The sequence below is a fragment of the Eutrigla gurnardus genome, assembly GCF_963514095.1.
Source record: "Eutrigla gurnardus genome assembly, chromosome: 23".
Taxonomy (NCBI): domain Eukaryota; kingdom Metazoa; phylum Chordata; class Actinopteri; order Perciformes; family Triglidae; genus Eutrigla; species Eutrigla gurnardus.
Window position 1 is genome coordinate 4,822,885 of NC_139934.1, and position 14,092 is coordinate 4,836,976.

A 14,092-nucleotide genomic window follows, 5' to 3' on the forward strand; every position below is an offset into this window, starting at 1 on the left:
TCCTTCAATGGGCGAGGGTAAACCCGGGTGTCATCATCACTAACATGGGTGTTGGGCCCAGTTCCATTTAGTGTCCGGGTATTGTGTACTCGAACGGCTGTGGCACTCTGATAAAACCCCTTTTCGACCAACGTGAACCTAGTTCTAGTGCTGGTTCTGGTTCTGGTTTGCAACGTGCAAACCTTCCCAGAACATTCCCAGAACATTCCCAGAACATTCCCAGAACATTCCCAGAACCGGTCAGCTTTTCCACAGGCTAGAGAGCCACGTCATTACATCACTGTACGTCTGAGGTTTCCCCAGAAACGCCAACGCCAACTTCAAGCCCGACAACAACACGGGTTTTGTTCTCGAGGCTCCCTCTGAATTATTTTGCACTCCTGCCGAGGTCCACAATCCCAGGAGACCGACCACTGCTTTGGCGTCCATAGTCATCCCGGTTCCACAAGCTCCGTTTTATTTTTCCTTGTTGATCACGCTAGCCCCGCCCCCAGTCCCTGCCATAAGCAAGACGTGGTTCGAGACCAGTTCAAGAACAGCAAAGAGTTGGCGCCGGGTCTGTGAGCGGTTTTCCTGACCCAGAGCCGGTTCTTTGGCTGTCGGAGCTCGAAAGATTGGTTCGAGATGAGGCAACGGCTCCGAACCGGCCTTTGTAGAAAAACTGGTATAAGTGGAATGGGACCATAAGTTCATCAGTTACACCTGCGCTGTGAAAAAGGTCCGACAGTCTCAGCAATAAAACATTTCAACAACCTCCTTGACTAATTAAAGGCATAAGAAACCCAAAAGATATGGATGATTTGCATAATAAAGGCGTCTTTGAAGTAAGCCAATTATTTACTGTGTTAATCAAATTTTAAAAGATACAGAAATATAATAGAGGTGACGAGCCGTGAAATGACAGTAATAACTCTCCAAAAATGATGAAAAACTTTATTTTAACAGTTTAACATTGCTTATAGATATTTTTACTTGGAACAAAAACACATTTGTTAATGTTTTTTTTTTGTGAAAGGTTGAGTAATTATATAAGATATCCGTCAATCAACAAAGATAGGAAGCACAAACTCACACTACTGAAACACGGCAGAAAATTAAAAGGAACAAACGTCTTCATAAATCACCATCTAACCAAATACAATGCTATATATATATATATATATATATATATATATATATATATATATATATATAAATGATCAGTTTACATAAAACTTCATACATGTCATAATCAGAGACAAAGATTTGACTTAATGTAACCATCACCAGATATTTAGCAAAACTTGATAATAAAAAAGTTATACGTCCCATATTTAATACATGGAAGCAAAATAAAACCAGCATGTTCATTGGTGTATTTATTCCTATCACAACCATAACGATAAAACTGAATTAACACAAAACAAAATACACCCTCCCAATATGAATGAAAGAACCCCCATTAGGAGAAAGAATAAGGAGGCCGAGAAGCCTACATTTCCCAGAATGCCATTCTCAGGACATGGGAACATCACACAGAACAGATGAAATTGAACTTGTGGTCGTCGGGCACTTTGAACCACTTGTGTTGCCCTCCTGTCTCCATGGCTGCAGACATGTCACAGTCATCCAGATCTGCCGTCTTGTTCCAGTTCTTATAGACGAGGACCTTATCACTGACCCAGAACCAGAAATCCAGAGTGCAGGTGTAGCGCAGTCCCAGCCAGACGTGGGAGGTTTGGGCCTTCTTGGCTTTCTCCTGGACCCATCTCTGCTCGTCAAGGCTGTCGATGGAGACCAGGTCTTCGTAGTGGTGTCTGCAGTAATATAAGGCGTCCTCCCAGGTCTTATTCTCATTGATCAGCTTCACAGAATCTAGACAAAGATAGGGTAAATAATATATTATAAGTATTATGCGTAAAACAGAACACAATGTACACGTCACAAGAAACAGGATTTTTTTCTCCAAAACTCACCTTTATAGCAGATGAAGGGTTTTCTTTCACTGCATTCATCGGAGTTCATATTTCCATTTACAGTGAAAGCACATTTGTTTTTGCCATCTGTATTTTTAAATGGTTCCCGATCCCAGGATCTGAAAGAGAACTGACTCCCATCTGACCACCTCCACTTGTCTAAGAACAGGCCGATCCAAAAGTCACCGTTGTTTTCCAAAGACTCGTTCTTGGAACTAAACTTTTTCAGCTGTTCTGGACCACTGACCAGGTCAGTGTGATGCTCCCTGCAGAACCTCTGAGCATCGAACCAGCTCAAGGGACCATTCCCTATATGGGTTTGTTTATCTGTTTCTGTGAAATGAACAGAAAAACAAATACACATTTTTTTACTTTTAATGAGTGAAACTCTTATTTTATTATTCAAAACAGAAGAAACATCAACATGATTCCACTGCAGTTTTAGATTAGAATAAAATAGTTTAAAAATAGAATTCACTTTGGTTTTTAGACAGGATGACATGCTGTGTGTACACAACTTTATTAGCAACACATTCTCACCATTGTAGCAGACGAAAGGCTTTTCAATGTCACATCTCAAATCATTCCCTTCGTTCTTACTTAGCACCACACAGTTCTCTTGAAGGCTATTTGGCTCTCCTCCTTTCCAAGTTATGTTACCACTCAACTCCATGCCTGGCATAGACCAGTACCACGTCTCCTTGGCCTTTGGTTCATTCTTCAGCCCGATCCAGGCGTCACGTCTATAGTCTGTCAAGTCCTCGAGTCTCCTCAAGTCACTCATGTTAGACACTGTGGCCAGATCAGTGTAATTCTCTCTGCAATACGCCCGGGCTTCTCTCCAGGTCTTGTTCTCATTAACAAAGTGGTACATGTAGAGTTGACACAGGGAGAGGGAACACTGACCTAATAACAACAGAAACACTAGATCATAACATCAAAATCATGAGACCACTATTTAAAAAAAGTTAAAAACACTGTAGATACGATGATCCACTTACCCATCAGAATGAGCACACACAGACTCCACTGCATCTTTGCTCTGTGAGAGGAAACGGATATTTTAATTTGAACTAAACTATTTATTTGAAAACTGGTCATTAAGGTTTAGGGGAAGAAACGGAGACACTGGAGGCCTTCAGTTAAAATAAAAGTTACAGCCAGAGTTAATAATGATGATCAGAAACACTACGTTATAATAGAAATGACATTGCAAGATATATATCATATATAATATATGTATTATTTTATTGCAGGATAATCAACTTAATCTTGAATAAAAAGTAACTATTTTTTGGGAAATAATAAAAAAACAGTATTATTTCCTGAAAAAGCTTCGTATTTTCTTGGAGTATATTGTCTTGTTAGTATCCAAAATAAATAAAAAATACAATCAGCTACAAAACACGTTATATTATTAGTAATTTTCATGTGCTGTGTTGAAAAGAAGAACCGAATAGACCCGATATTCTGCCCACCTCTGCAAATACATAAACATAAACATTAAATCTCAAAAGAGTCTCAACTCACATCTCGTCCTCAGCTTCGATCTGCTCCGATGTCTCTCCTTTCTCTGCTGATGAAGATGCTCCAACGCCGTTCATATACTCAGTTATCTTTCATCATTTGAACATTCAAATATTGTCAGATCTTTATCATTGCCAGGAAAACTGTCTACTGTTGACACCAATACATCCGTATTCTCTGGAGCTAATTTAATATTATAGAAAATATAATAGATCATCAAAATATAATACTAGACAAAAGTCCAACCTGTGCAAATAGTGCAGATTAAGGAAAAGTGAAGGAGTCACAAAGTCGAGCCGCTTACGGAGAAGAATGTTGATGACCTGATCTTTGTTTAATGTCCGTCACTGGTTTTCAAATACAACATTTCCAAAGATGCATCAAGTCATTCAATGCTTTCAAATTCACATTTCTCCAGTTTCCTTCAATGGGCGAGGGTAAACCCGGGTGTCATCACTAACATGGGTGTTGGGCCCAGTTCCATTTAGTGTCCGGGTATTGTGTACTCGAACGGCTGTGGCACTCTGATAAAACCCCTTTTCGACCAACGTGAACCTAGTTCTAGTGCTGGTTCTGGTTCTGGTTTGCAACGTGCAAACCTTCCCAGAACATTCCCAGAACATTCCCAGAACATTCCCAGAACCGGTCAGCTTTTCCACAGGCTAGAGAGCCACGTCATTACATCGCTGTACGTCTGAGGTTTCCCCAGAAACGCCAACGCCAACTTCAAGCCCGACAACAACACGGGTTTTGTTCTCGAGGCTCCCTCTGGTTTATTTTGCACTCCTGCCGAGGTCCACAATCCCAGGAGACCGACCACTGCTTTGGCGTCCATAGTCACCCCGGTTCCACAAGCTCCGTTTTTTTTTACTTGTTGATCACGCTAGCCCCGCCCCCAGTCCCTGCCATAAGCAAGACGTGGTTAGAGACCAGTTCAACTCATAACTCATAACTTCAAGACCAGGAAAGAGTTGGCGCCGGGTCTGGGAGCAGTTTTCCTGACCCAGAGCCGGTTCTTTGGCTGTCGGAGCTCGAAAGATTGGTTCGAGATGAGGCAACGGCTCCGAACCGGCCTTTGTAGAAAAACCGGTCTAAGTGGAATGGGACCATATGTTCATCGGTTACACCCGCGCTGTGAAAAAGGTCCGACAGTCTCAGCTTCACCTCGAATAACCGAACCAACAACATTATTCATATAAAACGTTAACGGAAAACTGACGTTACAAATAGAAAGTCTTCAATCTGAGATTTGGGGCATTTGTGACTCATCATCTTGCATCATCACTGACATAAACATGGTATGTAAAGACAGCAGTGTGCACGTAATGGATCCTTTTCTTCATACATTTCACGATTATACTATATATTACACTAATAAGCTTCTCTTTGCTTTGACGGGCAGCCGACTAAGATGATCACTCTACACATTTTCAAGTAAAATTATTATTATTTTCTTTAAAACAAACCCCTCCTTTTGGCACCACCTCTGTATTTTTTTACTCATTAGGTTCGATAGTGTCCATCAAGGTACGACAGCGTTCACTGGCAGTAGAAAGTGAGCACGTTCTGCTGATTTCCTCGTATCAGCACGGCGGGGCAGCGGAGGTCACAGGTCAGCGTATCCAGCCAGGCCATGTACAGAGCGCTGGGGCAGTCATTGTGTGGAACAGGAAGGCTCCTGGGGGGGGGGGGAACAAAACATCACATTTACATGAACATACCAGAACTGAAGATGAAGAACAAAGACTGCTCTTACTGTGGTTTGCATTGAACCACATGCGTGCCATGGAAACGGTGCAATTTTGCATCCCTGTGGACATCAGCATTGTTTGCTGTCTAGATGTTACAAAGCCTTAAAGACCAAACCATGGATGTCGATTTATGTTGTTTTTTTAAAAAAAGACATTAAATGAAAAATGCCTTTTTAACCCGTTTCACATCACGCTCCCAGTCGATAGTACAAGGTTGTTTATTTGTTTTTAACAGTATTGCACATTGCACTCACATTTCCATGGAAACTATTACTGTATTTGTATTTACCTAAAGCCACCTCTCACAACACCACCACTGAGGATAATTGTACATACTCATTTGCATACATGTGCTACAACATTTGCAACATGAGACATTCAAATGTGTCGTGAAACCAGTGGCGAAAATATTCAGTATCATTTGTGCATTGTGTCAAAGCAGTGGAAAGAGGAAAAAAAATAAGACGAAAACCAAAAGAAAAGGGGAGCACCTCCAAGATATCTAAGAATATCAAACACTCTGAACGGATGTTTACTCACACGAGCACAAGAGCAGCATGTTGGGAATTCCTCCGGATGATTTCATTCAGCCTCACTTTCCTCTCAGACTGCAAAGGGAAAAGTTATTTAGAGACATTTGACCCCCCCCCACACACACACACACACACACACACACACACACACACACACACACACACACACACACACACACACACACACACACACACCTTAAGTCTGAAGGCCTCAAACTCCTTGTCTGATATTTTCCATGGGGCGCTTTGTTTCAGTTCCTGAACTGAGACACCTTGCTGCTGTTCGTCGTGCAGCCTGAAGGGGGCGACAATGTCCAAAAACCTACTGAGGCTGAGAAGCAGCAAGAAGAAAGAAAAAAAAAAGAAAAAAAGGTCAGAGGTTGGCATGTGGCATGAGTTAAAAAAAATACAAAAAAAAACCCAATTCCACACAACCAAGCCTCTTAATATATATATATTATACAAAGTTTGGATGTGTGTGTGTGTGTGTGTGGTTTTCGATACACACTTCTTGGCGTGTGGACGCCTCTCGCTGTCCGTCATCACCGTGACGTCATTGAAATCCAAACGAAACCTCTTCAGCAGAGCGACCATCCTAAAAGAATAAGCAGTCAAAGTCTCATCGCATCAGTTTTCACGGACCATAATGCATTCTGTTATAAACTGCAACACAATGTCATCTGAAGGATTTCGCTAAAAACCCCAGAAATTCAACAATCCAATCAAGGACTTTCTCTCATTTCCTCTCAGCAACCTTCTTGCTCTTTCTGTGTTTTAAGGTATGCATCAGGGTGGGTACGCCGTCACCAGGAACTTGCAGGTTAAGCTGTTATATTATTATAATTCCTATTATTATTATCATTATACATAAACAGAGAAAAACCCACTCGTTGCGGCCTTCCTCCATGTTTTGTTGGTCTCCCACGATGAAGACCCTGACCTTGCTGCGGTGCCAGCGTTTCCTCCTGGTGAGGAGGTAAGGAACCAGCAGGGTCAGACCTTCAAAAAGGGGAATAAAGAGGATCCGTGTATGGGCTACTGAGAGCACAGAGACACATATCAACAACAAGTCCACTCTCTAACCTCCATCATCAGCTATCCAGTAGACGTCGATGGTCTTCTTCCCCTGGTCGTTTTGAAACACCGTCTTGATCTGATCACCGTCGCCTTTATCGGAGACGTCGTCGGCTGTAACGGCGAGAGAAGGAAGATGAGAGGTTCATCACTCAATAAATAAAAGAATAAAAAGATGACATCACATGATAGCATGTCTATAAACATTGTGGTTTTAAATACGAGTCTCCCCTCACAGTACATCTCTAAATGTATTCAAAGGGTGAAGTACTAGCTTTACTACGTCACAGAGTGAGTGTGTTAGTCAGGAAATGTGTGTGAGTAATAGAGGACTTTGTTAACAATGCACCAGCACATGTTCTTACCGGATTCCCTCTCTGGAGATTCATTTTCAACAGATTCATCAGGCTCAAAGCCCTGGTTCACTGGAAGGCAGATATTGCACCATTGTTGTGGTTTTTGTTGAATATTGTACAAATATAAAAGTAAGAAGGCAAACAAAAGCAAAAAAAGATTTCAAACCTTCAAAATCAAACTGGTCAGAGATATCGAGCCCGTCCATCATCCTCAAGATACACAAACAGTAGTTGGAGTCGAAGGTATCGCTAGAAAACGTAAAAGGTGCAATGTTTCCTTACGCTATAGAGAGTCGTCTTTAAAGTCAGTAAAACTGAGAACGTCAGTAGTTTCAAAATAAATGTCTTACTATATGGTGTTGATATAATCTTCAATACTTTGGGCAGAACTGTGTCTCCAGTTTGTCTTGAAGCCGAGGACCAGGGTGTTGGGCCTCAGCTTGCCAAGACCAGACGCCTTGAAAACATGTCAAAATGAGAAGAGAGATTTCTTTCTAAATAAGAAATTTACGAATACAAATCACATAAAAATATTATGTTTAGTCCCAGGATGACGCGTCTTGAAAAAAACCAAGAAGATGTATAAAAAGGATAAGCCAAAATTGCGTGGGTTAGCAAATATAACTTGTCTGCATCCTAAAGAATATTATTCTAGTATTTCAGGTTACTACTTAATCATGTTTACATATTTTAATGCTCAAAAAAACATTTTTCCACATCCTGGCTGTTGCAGCAACTCTTGTGGGCCTCTCTCTGAAAGCTCCTGCCCCTCCCTCCCAAAAAGCCCAGTCTGCTCCGGTTTTACCTGCAGCAAGTGTCGAGCTCCAACTCTGAGGCTGTCGGCGGTGAACGGAGTGTAAAAGGAGCGCACCTTCCTCTCGATCATCCACTTTGCCGACCAATCTGTGGCATCCTGTGGCCGAGTCTGCCGGTCCTGCTCCTAGAAGGCAAGTGTATTTAACGAAAGACAAACTTCTCCCCAAAAAACAAGCTAAAGACACGTTAGATGAAATGTCGAGGATTGGATCGTTTCTTGAACATGAGGGTATGAATCCTCTCTCATCGTCTTTTGAGGGAAACAAACTGTTGAGACTGAAAGACTGACCGTGATAATGTCGCCACAGATCATGAGGCTTATGTGTTTGGTGAAGGAGCTGACAAAGTCCACCAGGGCCGGTCGCTGGTTTGGTGGCCCGGTCAGGACGAGACATTGCGGTCTGAAGGAACGTGGATCAAGTTCCAGTTGAGGATGGATTAGACAAATACTATAGGCTGTATGCTGTACGACATGTGATGTGAGGTTTTTGGTCGCTCACCTAAAATTCTTGACATGGTCCTCGACACCAGACAGAGAGACGGAGTATGACAGAGCCATGTTGTAAGTACCGGCCTGGACTGACGAACCCCAGTTCACCTCTGTGGACGTAAAAACACGCACATGTACGAAGAGCACTCTTTAGTTTGGGCCATCTTAGTCTTGTCAGGACATGGTTGCATTGCAAAACCCAACACCTGCTTTGTGGACTCACTTGGCTTGTTGTAGTTGACGAAGCCAAAGAGGAAGAAGATGATGCAGAAGGTGGTGAGAGCAGCCCACCAGGTGAACAGGAACATCAGCACCACGGAGATCACTGCTCCAAACAAAGCTGTCCATTTGCTGTAGTAGTGAAACGACGGCCTCCAACCTTGAAAAAAAGGTGGCGACAGTAAGAAAATGGGTGGCATAACCTTTAATCCAGACGGCAACATCTGCTGGACGTTAATGCACTTAAAGTCTGCAAGGAAGTCTGTGAGAAAATTACCCTAATACATAATGTACTAAATGAACATCATGCTGTATTGAAAAAGACTTTAAACTCGAGATTGAGACCATAAACTCATGTTTACGATGTTTACCGAGGTTTCTCCTCATCTTTTTGCAACCAGGAGTCGCCCCCTGATGGGCACCAGAGAGAGTGCAAGTTTAAGGCACTTCGCGTTTCAGAATCGGAGGTTGACCAAAGCAAAGAGTTTCACCGTGACGCTGTTTGTTACCACGTTGCTATTGGTTTCTTCTAACCACGGCACCGTTGTTTCAGCAGACATAGCGGTGCCCGTACAGAAAAGTTCACGTGGGTCGTTTTGGAAGGCGATGGCGAACGGGCAAACTCACCGGGGGAGTTGGTGATTGAAGCGTGAAAGCAGCTGAAGTTGATGAGGCTGTAGGAACACAAGAAGAAGTTGGAGATCAAGGCTGCGATGGTGTTCAGCTCCGCTGGAAGACAGACAGGAGGGAGAAATCAAGCAACGCATAAAACTTCTTATTAACATACATATGTAAATCAATGATTCCAATAAAAATATACAGCAACAGTATAAGAGGAGACTCACCCATGAGAATCAAGGCCACAGCAATGACATAGCAGAGTATATAGGCCCGAAGTGGCTCATCATTTTTTCCATAACCCTTTGCAAAGAATCCGATGTACGGGTATATATTGTCTCTGCACAGACACTGGGCAGATAAGGCATACAATATAAACATAAATTTGTGCATCATGTAAGATATTACTACATGTATACATATCTTTATAGCATCTTTATTGAATGTGCCAGCCTTTTTGTTGGAAGATGCTACGTTAACAGTGTTTTAAAAACAGTGCATTTGGTCCTAGATCAGTTTTTATCAGCTTTGCAACTCTTCAAAGCTTATTATTTATTAATATTAATACTCTAGAAAATAATTTAGCAATAACACTGTGGTTTGTCACCTGAAAGACTTTAGGGGCGGAGATGAGGAAGCCGAGAGCAGACGACAAGCTGGCTGCAAAGACGCCAGCGGTGATGAGGTAGTAGAAACCTGAAATTTGGCCCAGTACCTGGTTGGAATAGTCATTGGTGTTAACATCATCATATTTCTTACAACAGGAACAAAACGTCAGTCATATTTGTATTCCATGGTAGGCCTTCTGGATTAAATGCTACCTTTGAATTGTTGGCAAGACCATATTTACAAGACTGCGACTGGATGCACTCTGTGAAGTTCCAGCCCAGGTTGCATCCCACGCCGACACAGCCGTCGGTGAGATTTCCAGTCAGAATGTCGCTTATGTTACCAGAGGCGTCACGCACCACACATGACCCTGGAGGAGGAGGAGGAGGAGGATGAGGCTTGATACATTTATGTTATTTTTCTGAAAACTGACTTCCAAGATGAGTTGGCTTCCAGACAGGGAATAAATAAGCAATTAACAATGATTACTTGTACTTCTCTCATACAATTTCTTGGATGATTGTTTGTGCACACTAACAAAGAACATGCAGTACATGTTTCTGCAATTGTTTCATTAGCAAATTTGGAACCAGGAAAAAAGTAGTAGTAATCAATAACTTGGGAACATTGATGTTTTTTTTTGTGTTCACTTGACCAGAAGGGACTTAATATCATCGCCATGGTGAGTTATGATATGGTTTAAAGGGTCCCGTGTGATGTCATGGAGTGTTTATGTCATTAAATCTGTTGCATGTCTCCTTTTTCCCCACCACTTTAAGCCTATCAACACACCCACACTCATACCTTACGCTGATGAAACTGTCCTTAATATATGATAAATCCTCCGGCCCGGTGCCCAGCCTCTCCTCTCAAACTACAGCACCTCAAATAATCCCCACCAGTTCAGATGGTTAAACCAGTCAAATGAGGCACAAATCAATACAAAATAAGAGCAAGTTGAATGAGTAGCTCACCAACAGTGACAGAGATGACTAAATAGCTGAATGTAGTCCAGAAAATGGCCACGAGGGTGCCTTTGGGGATGGCAGTAGCAGGGTCCTGGACAAGGAAATCATACACAAGTCAACATTCTTGTACTCCTGTACTCGGTGGCTGTGATCTAAATGGTATCTCTCTGCCTTCTTTCTCTTCATACTTTGAGGTCACCAGAGATGTTGGCTCCAGACAGGATGCCAATGGTGGAAGGGAAGAAAATGGCAAACATCTGGAAAAAGTTGTTGTTATGTCCTCTCCAGTCTGGTTTCAGGTTTGATATGAGGATCTCACCTGGAGAAAAAGTTAAAGTACATACACTTGTAAATGTATGACGACATGCTGGATTAAAATGCAGCTTGTCCCAAGAAGCCTGAACTTACCGCGGTATCCAAAGATGCCCTGAGCCTGTTTCTCTGGACTGGGAGGGATGATTGTGCCCACCAAGTAGTTGGAAAATGAGACCAGGAGAACTATAAAGAACAAAATCTGAGTCTGAGAGACAGAGACAAATTAAATACAATTAAAAAAAAGGAAAAACACATGATATGAGAGTAAAAAAAAAAAAAGGTAGTGACCAAATAAAGTGAGATGTGGGAGGATGTGCTCACCTTGGACTCCCACTCCATTCCAGCCAACGAAATGAGCAGAAGAACAGTCACCGTGATCACGCCCACAATACGGACGTCATTGATTGGGTCGACCATGACGACACCAAACTCCTTCATTAACAAACCGAATTATTCACACGAATATGAGACACCAATGATGAAATGTATGTATGTAGTACAAAAGTCAGGCTATTTGTTGAGCAATGCTTTTACAATACTTATTCATTCATTTCTGGGTTGTGAAAACCAAACTATTATGTATCAATTTTTAGAGTTCAGGCATCATAATGACCTGCATTAGATCACGGACGACTTCTGCAAAGCCAACGGTGTTGAGCGCACAAGCCAGAGCGTTGGCGAAGGAAAACACCATCCCAATTGGTCCGCCAATTTCTGGGCCCAGAGAGCGGGAGATCATGAAATATGCCCCACCTAAAAAAAAGAGAGATAAGGATGTTATACATAACATACCGCTATACATAACTTTCTAGCGGGACAGGAACAATGACTCAGCAAGAAAATACTTTATTGTAAATTTACATATTTATTTCCTTTGTCTTGAATCTGTTTTGAGTTCAAATACAAGTTTCCCTTCTTAAAGGCCCACTCGGTTACTTTTAAATTGTACATCATCTAACACATGAACCAACTTTCATTCACTGGAATCTTTTTTTTTTTAAATTACTCTTCAAGTGCCGGACCTGAGATCACCCTCCCGTTGGTGGCGATGGCAGAGATGGAGAGGGCGGTTACCGAGGTTACCATCACAGACATCAGGATAATAAGCCAGGTCAACACTGGGATGAGACAAACCAAAGTACATTCATATTGATTGACGTCAGTGTGATGGAGGTTTAAATACACATATAATTGTCATTTACCTTAACTGTTTTGAATTAAAGCCATAACGCAGGAATAAAAAAAAAAAGGGACTAATGTGTGGATGGATAAATAAACTCACAAACGCCTGCCTGAGAAGTGATCCAAGAGAGGCGCAGGAACAGGATGACTCCCCAGATGTTCAGCATGCAACGGACCTGTGACAAAAGTGACATAAAAACAGCTCAGTGATATGATTTATGATAAATATGCGAGGCCAACACTGAAACGCCTGCTTTGTGCTCACCATGACTCCCGTCACCCAGCCAAATCTAACAGGAGCGTTCTCCTGTGCAGCTTGTGACTCTTCATTTCCACTGTCTGGCAGACTGCCAACTCCTGAGTCCATAGTGGTGACCTCTACACCCGCCTCCACCTCCTGAGAAGAATACGTTTTAGACAAAGAAATACATTTTTAAATAATGATGGTGTGAGTGGAAACTTTACCTCAAATGCCCTGCGGAGGGCCTCGAGCGACGGGCGGCTCCTGGCCTGCGGGTGTGGCAGGGTGCTGGCATAATGCTCCAGCTGTGGCACCAGGTCCAGCGTGCTGTAGAAGGAGGATCTCCGCAGCTCCATCCTCGAGCCCTGGTCCTCTGATGCCCTGTTGGATAGGAAAATAAGTCAGTCCAAATCAAATCAGCAAAGAAAAGAAAAGAAAAGCAAATATTGCATTCAAATGCTGATGGTTATTTCTAAAAGTCTTAACCCGCAATGGCCACTAGATGCCGCTAGATGCTGTGAAATTATTGTGATGTGTGTTTTCACAAAGGGCAGCAAACACTATAATGAATGAATGACTTTGGCAATGGGGCTGCACGGTGATGAAGTGGGTAGCACTGTCGCTACTGTGTGGAGTTTGCATGTTCTCCCCGTGTGAGCGTGGGTTCTCTCCGGGTTCTCCGGCTTCCTCCCACAGTCCAAAGACATGCAGGATGGGGATAGGTTAATTGGTGACTCTAAATGTCCCGTAGGTGTGAATGTGAGAGTGAATGGTTGTCTGTCTCTACATGTTGGCCCTGTGATAGACTGGCGTCCAGGTGAACCCTGCCTTCACCCAATGACAGCTGGGATCGGCTCCAGCCCCCCTGTGACCCTAAATACAGGATAAGTGGTAGACAATGGATGGATGGACTTTGGCCATTACTTTTGTTGGATTTGTCTGTAGTTTACGAAACTTCATGAACTTTATGACTCTTAAATATGGAATTAATGAACGTGAAAGTGAAAAAAAAAAAAAAAAACGTGAAAATGGATCAACAAACAACACAAACCTTGAATCCGCATCGGAAACGACGATGGCCGGAGGTATTTGGAGGTTCCCGTTTTGTTGCCGGTTGCTGGTGTCATACTGGTGTGAAGAGTACCTGGGAGGTCCTTCCTCATTGGTTGAGAGGACGACGAGAGGGAGAACTGCCGGGACCGGGCCATCGGGTTTGGATGAGGACTGTCCCATCGGCACTTCTCACCGATTCCTGAACAGAACGAGGCTGATGACACAATCAACTATGAGAAGGCTTGTTTTTACAGAAATGATGTTCCTAAAACAGTAAGGACGTCTGGTTCTGACAGTGATGATTCAGTCATCTGGGCCTACCAAGTAATTTCAGGTTTAACCCAGGGTATATCGCCATGGTAACTTATGCTGCACACCTACATGT

General features: G+C 42.6%; 2 protein-coding genes across 2 annotated transcripts; both read right to left on the reverse strand.

Annotated features, from left to right (window-relative positions):
• Positions 1-919: 919 nt before the first annotated feature.
• On the reverse strand, positions 920-3,559 carry LOC311009081 (secretory phospholipase A2 receptor-like; the record flags this gene model as incomplete). Its single annotated transcript, XM_084003054.1, has 5 exons — positions 920-1,854; positions 1,956-2,288; positions 2,496-2,861; positions 2,957-2,997; positions 3,486-3,559. The coding sequence occupies 5 exons, from the start codon at positions 3,557-3,559 to the stop codon at positions 1,511-1,513; spliced, it is 1,158 nt and encodes a 385-aa protein (XP_083859180.1). The 3' UTR covers positions 920-1,510.
• Positions 3,560-5,021: 1,462 nt separating this feature from the next.
• slc12a10.1 (solute carrier family 12 member 10, tandem duplicate 1) lies at positions 5,022-13,887 on the reverse strand (the record flags this gene model as incomplete). Its single annotated transcript, XM_084003055.1, has 27 exons — positions 5,022-5,160; positions 5,774-5,841; positions 5,962-6,097; positions 6,275-6,361; positions 6,654-6,765; positions 6,850-6,954; positions 7,206-7,265; positions 7,363-7,445; positions 7,547-7,653; positions 8,002-8,136; positions 8,302-8,413; positions 8,513-8,612; positions 8,726-8,881; positions 9,349-9,450; positions 9,567-9,690; positions 9,947-10,054; positions 10,161-10,318; positions 10,923-11,007; positions 11,105-11,235; positions 11,325-11,436; positions 11,553-11,663; positions 11,845-11,984; positions 12,254-12,349; positions 12,514-12,589; positions 12,679-12,810; positions 12,879-13,035; positions 13,706-13,887. The coding sequence occupies 27 exons, from the start codon at positions 13,885-13,887 to the stop codon at positions 5,022-5,024; spliced, it is 3,114 nt and encodes a 1,037-aa protein (XP_083859181.1).
• Between the last annotated feature and the right edge of the window lie 205 nt (positions 13,888-14,092).